Source organism: Balaenoptera borealis (genome assembly GCF_965194805.1).
Source record: "Balaenoptera borealis genome assembly, chromosome: 1".
NCBI classification, from domain to species: Eukaryota; Metazoa; Chordata; class Mammalia; order Artiodactyla; family Balaenopteridae; genus Balaenoptera; species Balaenoptera borealis.
Genome location: NC_138860.1, coordinates 185,191,629 through 185,208,838, shown reverse-complemented (window position 1 = coordinate 185,208,838; position 17,210 = coordinate 185,191,629). Strand labels below are relative to the sequence as shown.

The following is a 17,210-nucleotide window of genomic DNA, read 5'->3' as shown; positions in this document are numbered from 1 at the left end:
GGACGTCGTCGCCTAGCAACCGGGCAACAGTCACGTGACCCAACTCACGTGCCCCTCTCCCCCTCCCCGGCGGGGGGGTTGGAGCCAGGGCCGCGGGCGGGGCGGAGCCGGGCAAGTTTGTTTCCCGAGTTCGTAGACCAGGAGCCCCCGCGGTTGTCGCGCAGATTCCCTCCGGCTTGGTCGTGATGGAGCTGCCCGCCGTGAACCTGAAGGTGGCGATAGGAGGGGCGGGGCGGGGGTGGCCCAGCCGCTGGCGGGCTGGCGGGCTGGCGGGCGGGCGCGGGGCGGGCTGGCGGGCGGGCGCGGGGCGGGTCTCTCCGAGCGTGTTGGGCGTTTGCGCTTTTAAAGTAGGAATTTAGAGGTGAGAGGACCGAGAGTTTGGGGAAAGAGGGGTGGTAGGGAGAAAGAGAACGTACAGAGCCCAGGTGAGAAGGAGGTGGGTGGATAGACCATAGCAAGGAGAGGGATACCGAAGGCCAGCAGGAAAGACCGAGAGGAAACTGGAGGAGGAAAGGGAGGGAAGGGGCCCCGGGGAAAGGGACGGAAGGGGCCCCCGGGGCCCCCTCTTCCCGGAGTCAGACCGGTCCAGCTGGGAGCGCCGGGCCCCAGAGGCTCGCCTTGGCCTGCGCGCGCATAATTCCCCTGGAGAAAGAGGAAGGCGCGGGGGGGGGGCGGGGGGGGGCGGGGAGGGGCCCACCGAGAGCCCGAGGGGGGACTTAGAGGCGGCACACCTCCCCTCCACCGAGAGAGGGGCAAAACCTTTCACCTGCACCCCCAACACCAACCTGGTAGCCTCCTTTGTTGGCAGATCAAGCTGTGATCCCGGACGAGTGGTTTTTCCAAGTTTATAAATTCAACGTCTTTATTTCGTAAGCAACACAGACACCAATAGAAGTTACTTAAAAGCAGAAAACGCCAACTTTGCGCATTTAGGGAAACACTGGAGCTTCCTGGGGTGTCTTCATTTCCTGAGCCGTGTCCTCAGCTGTCAGGATGCCAGCGGCTGTTCTTTTTTTTCCTCCCCGCCCCACCAGCCCAGTGCTTCTTGGCTCTGTTTGCCACTGAGAGGCTGAAGCCTTTAGCTTTGGTCAGGAAGGTATGAACCTTGGCCCAAACCTGCCATTTTGGGTCTCTGCAGTTTCCTTTGAGACTGTATCCAAGAATGCCCTTTTACTCACGCATGACAAAGAATTTAGCACCCGTGGTGTCTGGTACTGAAGGAATCTCAGAGATAGATGACTACAGAACGATACATTATCCATATTTGGATTATTAGACATCGTCTGTGCTGTGACTTCACATGGGAAGACGTCCCTTGATACTTTCCTTAATACTTGCTTCAGCAAACCTCCCCGAAGCTTTCAGTCAACGGCTAGGGGGAGAGATGGCTGGAACAAGGGTATGGACTTGGATTGAAGGTTTAGCTGGGAAGAAATTTACATGAGGGCAACTGAGGTTTGTTGGTGTCAATACTCACTCTGTTCCAGCCCATGTGGGGTTAATGTTGACCGCCTTTTCTCTAATTAGAGATTTGCCTAAAATAATTGCTAAGAAGAAATGAAATGAGGGACAGAGCCGCAGGAATTGAGAGGGGAGAGAGCCTGCATTTTGGGGCCATCTGTGGTGTGCCAGGTTATTTATTTAATCACATCAACCTTCTGAGATTTTTACAGATGAGCAAACTTCAGCTCAGACCAGGTAAGTAACTTGCCGAGGTCCCACAGAGATTTAGTGGCAGAGGCAGGATTTGAACCAATCAGGGTCAGACTTCAAAGCTGTGTCCTTTCCTGGCCGCCAATTAGTTAGGACTGACTTCTGCCTTGACATTTTCTGTCCACGGGGAGGGCTTAGTCTGTTTGGGGCTTTTTTTTGAGCAACTTCATGGGTGGGACAGGCCACACACGACCCCAGATGTGAGCTGTGCTGGCTTTGGGTGCCCGGAATGAAATGTCTGGTCCTTCCCTTGACTTGGGAAATAAAACATCATATCTCCAAGGGTCTTAGCTGATACCAGTCAGAGACAGCTAAGTGCTGGGAGGGCCTGAGCAGCTAAGGTTGCTAGGTAACATACAGGACATCCAGTTGAATTTGAATTTCAGATCAACAATGAATAATTTTTTAGTATAAGTATATCCCAGGCAATGTTTGGAACATTCTAGCAAATTATTCATTATCTGAAATTAAAAACTAACTGGGTGCTCTGTGTTTTTGTTGTTAAACCTGGCCACCCTGTGGAGAGAGCTGTTGATCCTTGTTCACCGCCGTCTGAGTGGGGTGTTCTGAGACCAGAGCCCCTTGGGAGCTGGGGAAATGCACCCCTGTGGCCCTGCACTACCCCCTCCCTCATTTCACACATTCCTTGGGCATTGGCTCAGTGCCTGCTTGTGCCCAGCCCAGCTGGAGTGGGCAGTGGTGCCAGGTGAGCAGAAGCAACTGCCCAGGCCCTCTGGGCAGTCGCTAACCCAGCCCCACCCGTGAGGCAAGTCCTGAGCTGGAGGAATGTCACTGTGACAAGCTTCAAAGGCACTGGGCTTGGGTTCGTGATGTCTTGGGAGAAAGGCCCAAGGTGCAGGGGGTGGTGTAGCATGAGGGTTAAGAACTCTGGAAGCTGACTGTATAATAGTAATGCGGATGGCCACGTCTCGGGGGCTGAGTACCTGGCAGGCATTGCACTGAATGTTTCGCACATCCCTCCACCTCTCTGTAGCCACGCAACACCCCCGTGAAGCATTATCGTCCCACTTTACAGAAGAGCAAGCAGCAGTTCTGAGAGCTCAGGTGACTGGCCCAGGGTCACAGAGCTCTAAGTCACGGAGCTGGGGTCCAATCCACATACTTGGCTGCAGTGCCCACACCATTAACCACTGCCCACCTCTGCCTCTGCTCTCCAGCAGCCCTGAGTGCTGTCCCCTAGCCTCAGCCCTCAGGGGTCCTCGGGGATCTTGCTGCCTCATGCAACAGACCACCGAGTGTTTGCACAGGACCAGGAAAATATATTCTGGGTGTTTTTGTTTTTGTTTGGTTTTGGGTTTTTTTGGCCGTGCCGTGCGGTTTGTGGGATCTTAGTTCCCTGACCAGGGATTGAACCTGCGCCCTCGGCAGTGAAAGTGCAGAGTCCTAACCACTGGGCCGCCAGGGAATTCCCTCCATACAGATTAATATAGAGAATATATTTTTCCTGGGAATTCCCTGGCGGTCCAGCGGTTAGGACTCAGCGCTTTCACTGCCCAGGGCACAGGTTCAATCCTGCAAGCTGAAAAAACCCAAAAGTGTATGGTGACCTCAGGTCTGTCTGCCACCCATCTGGGAAGTCCCACCCCCACCCCTGTGGGCCCTCTAGTGGCAAACGAAGGGTCTAACTCCTGGTCCGCAGGACCCTTCAGTTTCCCCCTTAGCCTTCCCTTCTCAAGGTCAAACCTCCTCATTTCCATCCACCCTTCCCTTGCTCTTCCAGATCCTGACCCTGTAGCACAGTGGATAGAGCACAGGCTTTGGGGCCAGACAGACTTCTGTCCAAAGCCAGACTTTGCTGCTTACTAGCTGTGTGACCTGGAGCAGATTTCTAAACCTCTCTGAGTATCAGTTTCCTCACCATAAAAAGAGCATAAAATTAGGCCCTACCTTCTAGGGTGATAAGAGGAGGATCTAGTGGTCCAGGAGGTGGTGTAGCATCACATTTTTATTAGCAGGAAAACTCAGACCAGATAGACCGATTCTGAGATTTGCATCTGGGCTCTCTTGTTTATAAGCATTACCATTTGGGCCAATTTACTTAATCTCTCTTAGCCTCAGTTTCATCATAAGTAAAGCAGGATTAAAACTCTACGCCAGACCGTTGCAAGGATGACATGGGCCGAGTGTTCAGGGTAGTGTAGACACATGACAGGCAGGTCTTCATCAGTAGCAGGGGTTGATGTTGTTGACGCTGTTTCTGGATGCCTGTTGCACACAGCGCTTCCGGTTAGTAAACAGGTACATCCAATGACCGTCAGATGCCTGTCTCTGCGGTTGAGGCACCCCCACGGGACACGTGGGTGATGGGTGCTGCCTCCATTTCACAGGGTAGGAACCCGGGGCTCAGACACAGGGGGACGTGGCCCCTGGACCAGAACCCAGGTCTCCTGCCCCCAGTCCCGCATCCTACGACCCCCTGCTGCCTTGGCCCATTGGCCCTCCCCATCCCCCAGTCTTCTGACACATCGGACACTGGCTGGGAAAGGGCGGGGCAGCCCCCCCCCCCCCCCCGGGCCGAGTCTATAGGAGGAGTCCAGGAGCTCAAGTCTCTGTTTCCTCTTGCCCAGTCGGAACGGTCAGGCTGCCCAGGCACATTCTCAGGCCCCTCCCTCCCTCATTCTCTGTGGCAGTACCTGGGAATCCCCAGTATCCCCTTGGTTACCAGAAACCTCCCCCAGAGCCAGCAGACAGTTCTTTTGTGCTGAGATGAGGGCTGTCAGGAAGGGCAGAGCCAGTTTGGCTGGGTTTCTTTTTCTTTTCTTTATTTTTATTGGCATATAGTTGATTTACAGTGTTGTGTTAGTTTCAGGTGTATAGCAAAGTGAATCAGTTATACATATACACATATCCACTCTTTTTTAGAATCTTGGCTGGGTTTCGTGTTGGAGCTTTCCTGCACATTAGACCCCTCTGGGCCTGGGTGGATGTGCCCTCCCATTACAAAGGTGGGGAAACTGAGGCAGAGGAGGCTTAGTCTTTGTGGGTTTCTTTTCCCAGGGCTGAAGAGAAGTGATCCACTAATGCTACGTTTCCTAAATATTTTAGAAAACAGAAGTGATGTCACACCGAGGGGATGTGTGTCTGCTAAAGATCTGCAGGCTTTCCAGATTATACTCTGTTCTGCCCAAAAGAGAGGGCCTAGTTTTGGACCTTAGCAGGTGCTCACTCCATATTACAAGCTTTTCTGGCTCCAGGAAAAACTTTATCCCGCAGGTTAAACAGAATGGTTTCCCCACAGGCTTCCCTGAGTCTCAGCCTTTCCTCTTACCATGATAAAGCTGGGCTCTGCAGGCCAAGAGCACCCCTTTATTAAAGACCTGCAGTGTGCACAGTCTAGAGGTGGGAACCAGAGCACTTGGAAATGAAGACCATTTCTGAAATAGAAGTCAAGGGAGGGATGGATTTGGTGTTGATTTTTGGGAGTAGTGATGTGAGCTGCCTCCCCTGTGGCTCCTTCCTTGGTGTCTTGTCTTAGTTAAAAACCCGACACCAGGACCACCGTGGCTGGCCACGTGTCATGGCCTCTGGCAGGTCCTTCCCCTCTGTGGGCAGGGTTTCCTGTTAGACAGAGGGGGACAGTGTTTTGCTCTTAAGATAAAGATCAGAATTTCGCCCCACACCCTCCAGGCCTGGCCCTGCCCCTCCCCCAGCTTCCGGTCCCTCCTCTCCACTCTCCTCTTCCACTCCAGCCACATTGGCTTCTTTTCCGTTTCCAGAATGTTCCATGCTCCCTTCTGCCACACAGCCTTTGCAGGTGCTGTCCCTTCTGCTTGAAATGCTCTTCTTTCCCCTCTGCCCCTGGTTAACCCTGGCTCACCCCCTTCATCCCTCAGAGAAGCCTCCTAAGCACCTCTCCCTTGCTGCAGAATGAGGTTCCTTTTCCTTTGCTGTAACTTCCTTCACGGCAGGCTGTCTCATTGGGAATCCACACTCCTAAGGTGATTGTCTGGTGCACAGTGTCCCGCCCACCCCGGGTGTCAGGTCTGGGAGGGCGGCCCAGTGCTGCACCTGCCTAGCTCGCCTTTGAATCCCCGGGGTGGAGGCCAAGCAGGTGCCAGCGATGCCGGCTTAAACTGTACATGTTTCAGAAACTTAGCGCTGTGTGATCCCTCCTCTTCAGCCCCTGGGAAAAGAAACCCTCAGAAGGCTAGGCCTCCTCTGCCTCAGTTTCCCCATCTTTGTAACGGGAGGGCACATCTGCCCAGGCCCTGGGTCGGACAACACCTGGCTAAGTCAGGTTTGAAACGTGGCTCTGCTGTGCAACCTGGGGCAAGTTACTTACCTCTGAGCCTCAGTTTTCTCAACTGTAAAATGGGGGAAATTGTACCTCAGGATTGTAAGGATGAAATGCATTCCTATGCACAAAAATCTCAGAATTCTGCCTGATGTGTGGGAGGCACTCGGTAATAAACAAGGGAAGGTGATGGCAAAGATTCCTTCCAGAGCTAGCCTTCTGTCATGTAGACTCAGCTTTTTCGGAGTCTCAAGACCTGTGTAAAGTCAGGTGCAGCCGTCCTTACAGAATTGTTCTAGTCCTCTGTAGGCGGAAGAGGGATTCTTTGGGGGCTGTGGACCATACTCTGAGCTTTGTTCACTTCACTGAGCACTGGGGGTGAAGGTGGGGTATCCCGGGCGTCTTCCCCGGATGTCACCTGCCCCCCGTGTGGAAAACGTCTACGTCTGTCTCAAGCCCAAATAGCTCCTCTCTGCTGAAGGCCGTGCATCCAGCATGAAGGCGAGGAGCCCTGGTTCTGGAGTCAGACTTACAATTTAATTTGAGTTTTGCCATCAGTGCAATCGTGATCAACTTAATTTACCTCTGAGCCTAGTTTTCTTGACTGTAAAATGGGAACGATTCTAGTATCTGCTCCAGAGGCTGTTGTGAGGCCCAGAGAAGGTCATGTGGGGCGCTGGGCCCAGGGCCTGGCACATCGCAGGTGTGCCATAAATAGTAACTCTTCTAGAAATGCAGCCAGAGTCCCTTGTTGCAGGCGGCTCCCTCTCCTTACCCCCTTGCACCAGACCAGAAACCACTGCAGTCCTTCCGTCCGCCCTTGCTCTCTGGGCCCAGCATGCTGTCCCTGCCCCAGGCTCTTGGCTTCCCCCTCCCAACTTGACCCCTCAGTGCCGGGAGCAAACCCCCTCAAGGGCCCCCGTCGACCACCAGGCCCCACTGAGGCTCCCGACTTGGGGCTCCTGGCCTCCCGCAGCCTCAGCGCCACCCCTGGCCCAGCCCTCTCCCTCCTCGGGGCTCTGGGTCCTGCGTCCCTGCCTGTGCGTCCGGATGTCCACTCTGGAACACCCCGCTCTCCCTCTCCTTTGCCTGGCTGGTCCCTGCGTCCCCTTTAGCACCAGCTCCGAGTTCCCTGCTTCTTTGGAAGCTCTAGCTGGCAGCTGCCCTGTCCTCCCCGTAGCATCTGTTCCTTCCTTCTTTACTTGCTTTGCAATCAGGGCCCTTTTGATTACCAGGAGTAGAGACCAGTTCCAGTAAAGAGGGCTGTCTTTGAAGGACATATGGGGCAATAAAAAGGGTGGGATAGCGCAGAACTCTAGAAAAAAGCCAGGGGGATTTCTTTTCTTAACAAATCATAGCATGTTACCTTCCTGCAGAAAAGCTTCTGGTGACATCCCTCAGTGCACTTGGGATGAAATCCGTGCTCCTTGCCAAGGCCCTCAAGGCCCACCTCTCCCCTCTGGTCTTCTGCCACCGGGCTGCTCTCCCATTCCCTGGACGCACCCGGCATCCCCCCGTCCCCACACGGCACCCCAGCCCCAGTGTCCTAAGAAATCAGCCTCATTTGAGCTCCCCCCCACCCCCATTTCCCACTGAGGCTCCTCTGATTCCAGAGCAGATTCCCAGGTTCCCCAAAGGAGCCTCCAGCCTTTGGAAGCAGGAAGGGCTGTAGGTGTCAGCTGCCCCGAGGGAGTGGGGAGGGGTGACGTGGCAGCATCGCCTGGCTTGTGCCCTTCCTCCTTCTCTACCTTCTCTTCTATCACTGTGGGTGGTATTTCGTTTCAACAGACATTGCTGAAGCCCTCCTAGGTGCTAGGCGGGGGCTTCCGGTGTTTTCTGGCTCCAAAAGCTTTCTTGCCCAGCCCCCTGCCACCACGGTGGTCACACTCACAGATCTCTTCTCCACCCACTCCCTGTTTTTTGTGTGCCACAGGCGATCCTCCTGCTTCACTGGCTGCTGACAATCTGGTGAGTGACTCTCTCCGTGTCCTGTTCTGTGTCCGCCTGTCTCCCAGGACCTGGTCCGCGTGTCTCCTTGGGGTCTTGTCCGTGTGTGTCCTGGGTCTGCAGCCATGCGTCTCACGGACCTTGTCCACGTCTCCCAGCCCGTTCCGAGACTAAATAGCACCTTTGTCAAGAGCGTCATCAGCAAGCTCCCCGCGTTCCAAGGATGTCAGAGGGGCAGGCAGTACCCAGAGGCCTTTGCCATCACTGCCCTAGGAGCTTCGAGCCCTCATCCTCAGGGAGGCAACAGCCCAGGGCAGTACCAACCGCTCAACCTTCCTCCAGACACTGCCCGAGCCCTTTGGGCTTGTCACCCCTCTGGTTCTTCCCCGAGGCCTTCGCATCTGGGGGGTCTGAGGTGCTGAAGCCTGGGGGCCGGTCTCTTATACTGTGCTGGGGTGGATGTCAGGTAGAGCTCTGTGTGTCTGTGACCTTGGGTGAGTCACTTAAACCCCCTAAGTCATTTTCTCACCTATAAAGTGAAAACATTACTGACCCTCCCACTTGTCCTGTAAGGTCATCGGAAGGTGAAAGCGTAACTTCTGAAACTGTAAAACTGCTAACCTTTATTGAGGGTGTCCAGAGGCCAGCTGCCAGGCTGGGCGCCTTCTGGGGGTTAGCTCAGCGGCTCAGCAAGTAGGCGCATGACACAGGGGTGAGGTCACTTGCTTAGGGGTGGACCTTCACTCTCACTTCACACCCCCTGCCCAGAGACGGCAGACTCAGGATTCAGACTGACCCTGTTCAGGTCCTGGCTCTGCTATATTCCAGCCAGGTCACCTTGACCAAGTGACTCCACTTCTCGGGACCTTGGTTTCCATCTGTAAAATGGGTACAAGGAAGCACGCCACTCAGGAGCTGTGAGGGAGAAGCGTGGCAATGCTCTGCTCACCAGACACTGCCCAGGCCTGCACAAGGGAGGCCTGAGGACCTCAGGATTGATTTTCGTCATTACCGTCTGCTTTAGCTGTTGAGTTTCTGGGGAGATTTCTCTGCCAAACCAAGACTGGAGACCATTGAGCTCACGTGTGCGTTTTGCAGTTGTGGAAGTGCAGTGCACACGTTAACGGGTGTGAATAATGGGAACAGTGATAATCATGGTTAATGACCTCGAGGAGCAGAGTCAAAATCCAGATTTCTCAGTCACGCTCCCCAAGATTTTGAGTTGGTGAGGCCTGCTTTCTCAAAACCAAAAAATGAGATTACGTATTCTGAGTAAGCCTCGTTGTGCCCTACACTTAAGTGCTTTGCACATGTTTTCTGTATGGTACACTTCAGGGAATGCCATTTAAATTTATGAAACACCCCACTGTGTGCTGGGGCCATCCAAGCTGAGTGAATACGGTGGATAAGAGCACAGCCTCTTGAGCCAGACTGCCTGGGTTTAAATCCCAGCTCTGCCACTTAGCAGCTGTGTGACCTTCAGCAAGTTACTTGACCTCTCTGTGCCTCTGTCTCCTCATCTGTAAAATGAGGATAGCAATAGTGCCTCCTTACTGGGGTTGTTAAGACAAATGCACATAAATGAGCGAATTTAAAGCACTTATAACTGTGCCAGATACTAGTAAGGGCTCTGGGTTAACTATTATTTTCTTTGAGTTGACAAACAAGTAAACAGTTCAGTTAGTAGCAATACCCTACAAAATCAAAGAGGGTGGGCATTGTGTTAGAAAGTGGTGAGGTGGTACTTGAAATGGGGCAGTCAGAGAAGGAGTCTCGGAGTTAACAGTTGAGGTGAGGCTAAAATGACAAAAAGGGACCAAGTGTTCAGGGTAGAGGGGACAGCAAGGCAATGAATGGGAGGTATAGGCTGGGCTGTGTCACCAGATCCCACAGGGCCCCATAGGCCATGGTCAAGAGTCTGAATTTTATTCCAAGAGAACTGTTGGAGAACTTTTAGCAGAGGAGTGACGTCCCCTGACTTACCTAACTGGTTGCTATTTATGAATGGCCAGGAGGGGGCAGGAGTGGAAGTACGGAGACCAGCGGGGAGAGGCTAGTAGGAGAGGATGGTGGTTTGGACCTGGAGGGACGTGGCCAGATTCTGGATCCGTTTGGGAGGCAGAGCGATGGGATGTGCTGACATTTCTGGAGCACGGGGGGTGGGAAGGAACAAGGCCATAGAATGTGGCCTCTGCTTGTAGGGGCCCTGAGACCTGAGAGCCTTAGGAGGTGACCTGTGGGAGGGGTGGGCACCTGTGGGGCGGCCACCTCCTGACTTGACTCAGGTGCCTCCTTCTCCCACAGGGGCTGCATCGTGTTCCCGGGCGGCTACGCGTGGTCTAACTTCACCATCCTGGCCTTGGGCGTGTGGGCCGTCGCGCAGAGGGACTCCATCGACGCCATAAGTATGGTGAGCCGGGGGAGTGGTGGGAGAACTGGCTTAAGGGTGATCGTGGGCCCGGCTCCGTCTTCCCCTTCACTCGTCCAATCGCCTCTCCCTTCTTTTTTCCCCATTTCCCACTTTCTAGAGCCTGCTAAGTAAGCCCACCCAGGCTAGCAGCCCATGTGCACCTTCACTAGTCTGGCCTGCTTCTCTGCCCGCCTGGCTCCGAGAGCCTGGAGTCTGCTCATTTTCTCCCCAGGAGGGGCGTGGGGTGGGCTCCCACCAGTGTCCCAGACTGGCCCTTCCCCGAGGGCAGCGGGGCACGCGCCAGTAACCCACCTCTAGGGCCCTCCTAATAGGGAGAGTTGTGGCCGGGAGGCCTGTGAAGAGGGAACTCCACCACCTTGTGAGGTCGGAGTGGACACGGTCTGGCTGAACTGTCCCACAGGGGAGCTTCCCGACACCCGCTCAGGCCCAGATGGCTGTAAGCACCAGCACCGGCCTCTTGGGACGGCTGAGAAGGGATTTCTTTGGTGGTGAAGATGGAGCAAGTGAATTCTGAGGGACCTTCCATCTCAGAGGCTCTGGACCCAAGTCTTGTACCTCGTCGTGGCCTCAGGATGAGAGGAGGTGGGGGAAGGTGCTGTGGCCCCGCACCCCTGCTCGCGGCCTCACAGCCCCCAGTCGGGCATCTCATCCACAGAGTCCTGCCTGCTGGCTCGATCTGTTCTCCAGCAAACCCCAAGGACAGAGTAGGGCACGAATGGAGCTTCCGGTCTGGTGTATATGGTGGGAGAGTGAGGGGGTGGGACAGGGGGGCAGCGGGCTCGTAAACCCGGAGGACACGTGGTCACCCCTGGGCCCTGCGCCCGGCCTGTCTTGCAGTTTCTGGGTGGCTTGGTGGTCACCATCTTCCTGGACATCATCCACATCAGCATCTTCTACCCAAGGGCCAGCCTCTCGGACACAGAGCGCTTCAGCGCTGGCATGGCCATCGTCAGCGCGCTCCTCAAGCCGGTCTCCTGCTTCTTCGTCTACCACATGTACCGGGAGCGCGGGGGTGAGCTCCTGCTCCACGTTGGCGAGGCCAGCGCCTCCGGCCGGCTCCCCAACTCCCCTCTCGCTGGCCCAGGTGCTGGCACGCTGCCATCTCCCCACCTCTCCCCGGTCTCCGCCTTGTCCACCCCCTAGCTCCGGCCCCAGGGAGCCAACCTTGCCCCCTGAGAGAAGGGCTCGAGGTGCAGGGTGGGGCTTGGCGTGGGCTCTGGGAGCTAGGCTGGACCGTGTGCAAGTTTCTGGTCTCTGCTGCAGGGGCCCAGGGGTTCTCCCGGCCGTCCCCACCTGGTATGACCTTTCCCTGGCACCAGGCTACGGTGCCAGGTCCCCCTCTCAGCTCAGACGTGGGTGCAGCTTGGGGTGTGATCCAGTGCCCCAGGCAGCTCTGGGCAGTCTGTGGCCCGAGGCTTGTAGGCACCTGCAGGGCCAGCTTCCCCTCTCAGCTCCCTCCAGCCCCATCGCTGGAACCCCCCTCTCCTGCCACATACGGGGTCTGGGTGGCCAAGGGAGGGGTGGTGCTGGCCTAGGCCGTGGGGGCCCCGGCCAAAGCCAGCCCTGAACTGCAGGCGCTTTCCCTCAGCCCAGACCCGCTGCCCGCTCCCACGGCCTCTCTGAGCTGTACCCCTTCTCGTGGTGGCCCTTCCCCTGCCCTCTCTGACGCACATTCTCACCTCCTTTCTCTCTCTCTGAGAGAAGTGGGGAGAGGTGTGGTCCTCCGCCTTTCACTTCTGAGAAGAGAGGCCCAGAGTGGCCCTTGACCGGCTGGGAGAGCAGCTGGGCTAAGGGCAGGAATGGCCAGGGGCCGCCCACCCTGGGCAACCTCAGCACTGCCCAGGCCTGCCCGGGGGCGGAGAGGAGCCAGTGGTGTTCCTCCATTAGACAGATGAAGAAACTGAGGCCCAGGGCCCTTGGGGCCTGTTCAGGAGCACAGGACAGGTGTGCAGAGTGCAGAGGGGAGTGAGGGGTGTGGCACTGAGAGCCCTACAGCCTGCCTTGCACCCTCTGGGCTCTGCCACTGTGCCAGCTCTGGGGCCTTCTGGACACAGTCACACTGTGTCCGCTCTGTCTGGGAGAGGAGCCGGAGGGGAGCCCGTGGGCCCAGGGCTGGGCGTCCCTTGGCCAGATTCCTGAGCATGTGCTGCTCAGAGAACCACTGAGGCCTAATGGCTAAGAGCCCCGTCTTTGGGCTCGTGCTGCTTAGGTTTGAATCCTGGTGTCCTCTGCTTCAAGCTTTATAATCTCAGGCGAGTCAGTTTATCTCTTTGACCCTCAGTTTCCTCATCTGTAAAGTGGGGACAATAAAAAACCTGCTCTGTAGGGTTACAGGAGGATTGAATAATATATGCTAAAGGCTTGGTGCCTGGGGCTGCTGCCACTGTCACTGTCCTGGGTGTTGGGATGCCCAGCTCTGGCCTTTCTGGTCGAGGGATAGGGGGATGTTGGTTTGGCCTTGTGGAATGTCCTAAGTGCTCACCCTTCACTTTTTCTTTCCCTCCATCTCCCCCGCCCCCTAGCTTTCCTTGGACCTTCACAGGAGCACAGTGCCTACCAGACGATTGACTCTCCAGAAGTGCCTGCCGACCTGGAGAGCAGGGCTCACGTCCCCCAAAGATACTGAAGCCAGCCCTGCTGCAGCTGGCCCCAGCCTAGGGGCCAGTTTGAGGAACGGCGGGGAGGGGTGGGAGGAGGCTGCATCACCTTCTTGGTGCCTTGGATGTCATCCTAGGGGCGCTCCCATCCCCCCACCTTTATCAGAACTAATGTGGGATGTGTCCTCCAGTTCCCCATCTCAGGGGTTCCCTGAATCAAGTGCCCTGAGAGGCCAGGAGCCCCTGTGCACACCTGTCCCAAACTCCTCGAGGCCTCTCCTCCCTTCCAGGTGTCCCACTGGTGCCAGGCTGGGAACTGTGGTCGCTTTTGTCACCTCCACCCTTAGCTGCTCCGTGCAGGCCCCGGGCCGAGCCGTGCCTGAGCCTGGCGGGGTCAGGCCTCTTAAGAGCCAATGATGCCTCTACCCCACGCCTCTCCGGAAGTTGGCCAAACCCTCCCGCAGGAGCTCTGAGCGCTTATGGTCACGCTCAGCCCCAGGAGTGCAGGGGTGAGGACCCCCGGCTTCTCACTGCCTAGTCACTTGGGGCCCAGGACCCCAGCACTGGAGGCTGGTGGTGTCTGCAGCCTCAGAGATCCACCACGGCCTCCAGCTGCCCTTCTCAGAGCCATGGCATTAAAGTTCAGGGAATCCTGTAGCTGAGTGTGTTTTGAGCCACGTTTAATCTCCCATCAGGGCTGGAGCCTGGACTTGCCATTCCTGGGAAGACTCTGGCGAATCCCCAGGGCACCAGGCCTTAGGTGCCCATTCTCTTGTGGCAGGAGGAAGCAGGGGCTCACGACCAGCTGGGCCTGCTCTGTGCTCGGCTCCGGCCCAGCCGAGGCCCCAGCAGAGGACGGCACTGTTCAGTGCAGCAAATGGGTGTCCGTTTCTCCGAATTCAGATGCCTCAGGTATTGGTTTGAATCCCGCCCTGCCCCTGACTGTGTGGCCCTCAGGCCTCCGTGTCTGCTGGAGGAGGGCTAATGCCTGCCCAGAGCGTGATGACGCAGCTGAAATGTACGGTGCCTGGCCCTCGGGAGGGCTCCCTGCGTGACAGCGAGGTTGGCAGCGGGGCTGTTCCTGGAGCCCATGATGATGTTGGGTCAGTGGGCCAGGGGCGGTCTGCTCCTGGCAGACCCTGTGTCTTGGCCTCAGAGCAGATGGGGACACCTGTCCAGAAGCTCCAAGGATCCCATGGCCAGGGCCCTACCCCACTCCCACTGGTATGGCATTGACCACTGGACCCCAGGTACCTGGGCTCTTTCAGGCCATCCTGGCTCGTCCCCGGCACAAAGAGGTCAAGGCCTGGTGCACAGCCCCCTCCCCCCATTCTTCTGTATCCGTCCATCCAAAGAAGCTGAGTGCCTGCCACATGCTCTGCAGGGGCCTGGGGCTACAGGGGTGAACTCAGGTCCTGCTCTCGGCGGGAATAGGCATTAGGAGTCCTCTGTCAGGAGGCGAGAGCCCTGAAAGAAGGAACATGGGGCCTCCAGGGAAGGGACTTGTGCTCTGGGAACAAGGGATGCTGGGTGGCTGCAGCTGTGGAAAACCGGGAACTGCCTCATAGTCAGACGGGGGCGGACAGATAAGCCGTGGTCCGTTCATTCTAAGGAATACTGTTCAGCAGTTCAAATGAATAAACCAGGTCTATTTCTATCAATGTTGGTTCCCCCCGAACATTGGTTGCAGAATGGCACATGTGATATGAGAGCGTTAGTGTGAATTTTAAAACCTCTCAGCAATACCCTGTATTGTTCGTGGCGTATATGCGGTAAGATGTAAAAGCATCAACTAGAAGGACCCATGTCAGGCGCATGGTTGTGGCCTTGGGTAGGGGAGAGGAGGCTGGCATCAAGTTCCAGTTCTCTTGCTTATACCAGTTCCTGGCACATGGGAGGCTTGCAGCGTATACGCTCCTGCATCTGGATCCTGAGCGTGTCAGATTTCTCAAGGAAGGAAGAGGCGGGGTGGGGGGTACAGATAGGAGAGGCTGTGTCAAGCAGAGGGGGAGTATATTCAGAGACCCCAGTTCCTTATAGTCCCAGACCCCCAAGTTGAGCGGATCCTTGGGGAGAGGGCAGAGGAAGGCCCCTGTCTGAGGTGGAGCTCCCCAGGAGCAGACCCTGAAAGGAAGCGTGTGACGTGGTGCAAAACAGGGGAGCTGGGCTTTCTTGGTCATCTGCCAAAGCTACTCCGGGGTTGGGGGACAGTGACTTAAACTTTCAGGCTGCTCTGGCTCCCTGACCATGCAGGCAAGGTGGCCCCAGGAAGCCAAGGGCCGTCCTGCGAGGAGAGGCCATCAGAGGCACGTGGGAACAGTGAGGGCCACCAGGGTGGCTTCCCCTTTCCACACAGCAGGTCTCATCAGGGAGAGTGTCTAACATTCATTCAACAAGCAGTCAAGAGTCGATGGGAGCTGGGCAGTGTTCTAGATGCTGGGGATACCCCAGTGAGGGGGAAAAAGCCCCCAGTACCTGGGAGATTCCGTTTTGCTCGGGAGGTTTTAGGCAGGGCACAGCTCGGAGGAAGGCCTGAGCAGGCATGTGCCTGCCCAGTTTGGGGGCACGGTCAGGAGGCCAGAGTGGCTGCAGCCGAGGATGGGAAGAAGGAATGAGGTCAGGGAGGCAGCAGGGGCCAGAGGGGTCAGAAGGTCATTTCAAGGACTTTGGTTGAGTGTGAGATGGGAGCCGCTGGAGGGCTTTGGGCAGAGTCGGACGTGGTCTGACTTACATTCTAAAAGGACAGTGTTAGATGGAGAGGTGGAGGTGGCACTGCTTATCAATCCAGGGGAGTCCTCCAGGCACTTGTGCCCACGGCAGCTTGGTATTGGAGGCGCCAAGGAAAACAGACGCTCAAGCACTGATGGATGGCGCTGGACTCAGGCTGAGAAGAGACAGCAAGATCGGCTTCAGTAGTGGCGTCGGCCTTCCGGGGGGCAGCGGGTCTCTCCCGGCAGCTGACGGGCAGTTTGCCTGTGCTCGGCCCTCTCATGGCGCAGTGGAAGGACCCCATTCCCTCCCCGAAGAGGACAGATAGAGCAGTGGGGTTGGCCGGGTGCCATGTGACACACAGGCTTAAGCAGAACAAAGGAGCACACACTGGGCCTGAAACCGGGAAAGATGCTCCCACACCAGGCGCCAAGCTCGGCAAGGCTGTGTGGGCTCTTTGTCTCTTGGTGAGGAAGTGTCCCAGGCCAAGCGGGGTGGAAAGGCCATGTGACGGAGATTACCTCTCCCAACATGGCAGCTCTTGGATCTGTTTTGAAGGCAGAGCAGCAAGCTTCACTCACGGACTGGATGTAGGAGAAAAAGAGGAGATCAAGATTGCAAGGTTTGGGGCTCAAGCAACTGGAGGCTGGAGCTGCCACTCGCCAAGAGGAGACAGGGAGGTCAGGTTTGGGGCAATGATGCGTGTGGCCCCCTTTGCCTGGCAGAGCAATAAAGCTATTCTTTTCTACTTCACCCAAAACTGTCTCCAAGATTTGACTTGGCCCCGGTGCACAGAAGCTGAGTTTTCAGCATGAGCAAGGCCAGGAACTCAAGTCTCCTGTGGGCCACACTTGAGGTAATGGGGCTTTCCAGCCAGACATTCTCATTACCGTGTTCTTTTTATTTATTTTTTTGGCCGCACCGTGTGGCTTGCGGGATCGTAGTTCCCCACAGGGATCAAACCAGGGCCCGCAGCAGTGAAAGCGCCGAGTCGTAACCACTGGACCGCCAGGGAATTCCCCCGCGTTCTCTTTAAAAGGCCAGTTTCTAAAGGGATTTGGAAAGAATCCATATTTTAGTCTATAGGATTTTCTCACATTCTAGAAACTGTCAACCACAGGAAGCAGATTCCTCTTGTCTCTGGTCTCCTGCTGGCCAGGGCTAAAGTCACTTATCTTGTCTGCAAATCTTGTATCCCTTGTCTTCACAAAACTGAGCCTTCCACATGAAGGAGCCAGAGGAATTGCCCCGGGAAGGTCAGTGTCTTTTCCCGTTGGCCAAAACTGGACCAGAGCAGGGGCCCGCCAGACACGTCCTCAAAGTCTCCAAATCAGCCTGGAAATTCCAACTCTCCAAACCAGCTCTGGAGCCAGCGAGTCTTGGTTTTAATCCTAAATGCAGCCTCTGACTGGCGGTGTGAGAGACTGGATGGTCTCTTAACTTCACTGAGCCTCAGTTAGATAAATGATACATCTCATTGCCTGTGTTAATTATTCAGAGGGAGGGATGACCAATGTAGGAAGGAAAAAGTTTTTCTCAACCCTCCTAGGGTCCCTGG

At 56.1% G+C, this 17,210-nt stretch overlaps 2 protein-coding genes and 1 long non-coding RNA gene across 5 annotated transcripts in view; 2 read left to right on the top strand and 1 right to left on the bottom strand.

Moving 5' to 3' along the window:
- LOC309624503 overlaps positions 1 to 17,210 on the bottom strand; it is a 190,537-nt gene that overhangs the window by 18,392 nt on the left and 154,935 nt on the right. The window lies entirely within an intron of this gene.
- Positions 80 to 14,604, top strand: AGTRAP (angiotensin II receptor associated protein). Of its 3 annotated transcripts, none has more exons than XM_082382548.1 (5): positions 80 to 212; positions 7,902 to 7,936; positions 10,220 to 10,325; positions 11,184 to 11,358; positions 12,869 to 14,604. In XM_082382548.1, the coding sequence occupies exons 1-5, from the start codon at positions 186 to 188 to the stop codon at positions 12,970 to 12,972; spliced, it is 447 nt and encodes a 148-aa protein (XP_082238674.1). In that variant the 5' UTR covers positions 80 to 185; the 3' UTR covers positions 12,973 to 14,604. The 3 variants fall into 3 exon arrangements, with proteins under 3 accessions (XP_082238674.1, XP_082238673.1, XP_082238675.1); XM_082382547.1 differs by having other exon boundaries at positions 83 to 212; positions 11,184 to 11,430; XM_082382549.1 differs by lacking the exon at positions 11,184 to 11,358 and having other exon boundaries at positions 83 to 212.
- Positions 13,946 to 17,210, top strand: part of LOC309610586 (uncharacterized protein C1orf167) — a gene marked incomplete at both ends in the record, with an annotated part of 28,629 nt that continues 25,364 nt past the window's right edge. Inside the window, 1 exon segment of the mRNA XM_082353637.1 lies at positions 13,946 to 14,046. Coding sequence (XP_082209763.1) covers positions 13,946 to 14,046 — 101 coding nt within the window.

Bases quoted from the DNA above. Each gene is read 5' to 3' on its own strand.
- AGTRAP (XM_082382549.1), top strand. From the start codon at position 186: ATGGAGCTGCCCGCCGTGAACCTGAAG. The intron at 213-7,901 runs GTGGCGATAGGA...TGTGTGCCACAG, and splicing joins TGCCCGCCGTGAACCTGAAG to GCGATCCTCCTGCTTCACTG. The intron at 7,937-10,219 runs GTGAGTGACTCT...CTTCTCCCACAG, and splicing joins CACTGGCTGCTGACAATCTG to GGGCTGCATCGTGTTCCCGG.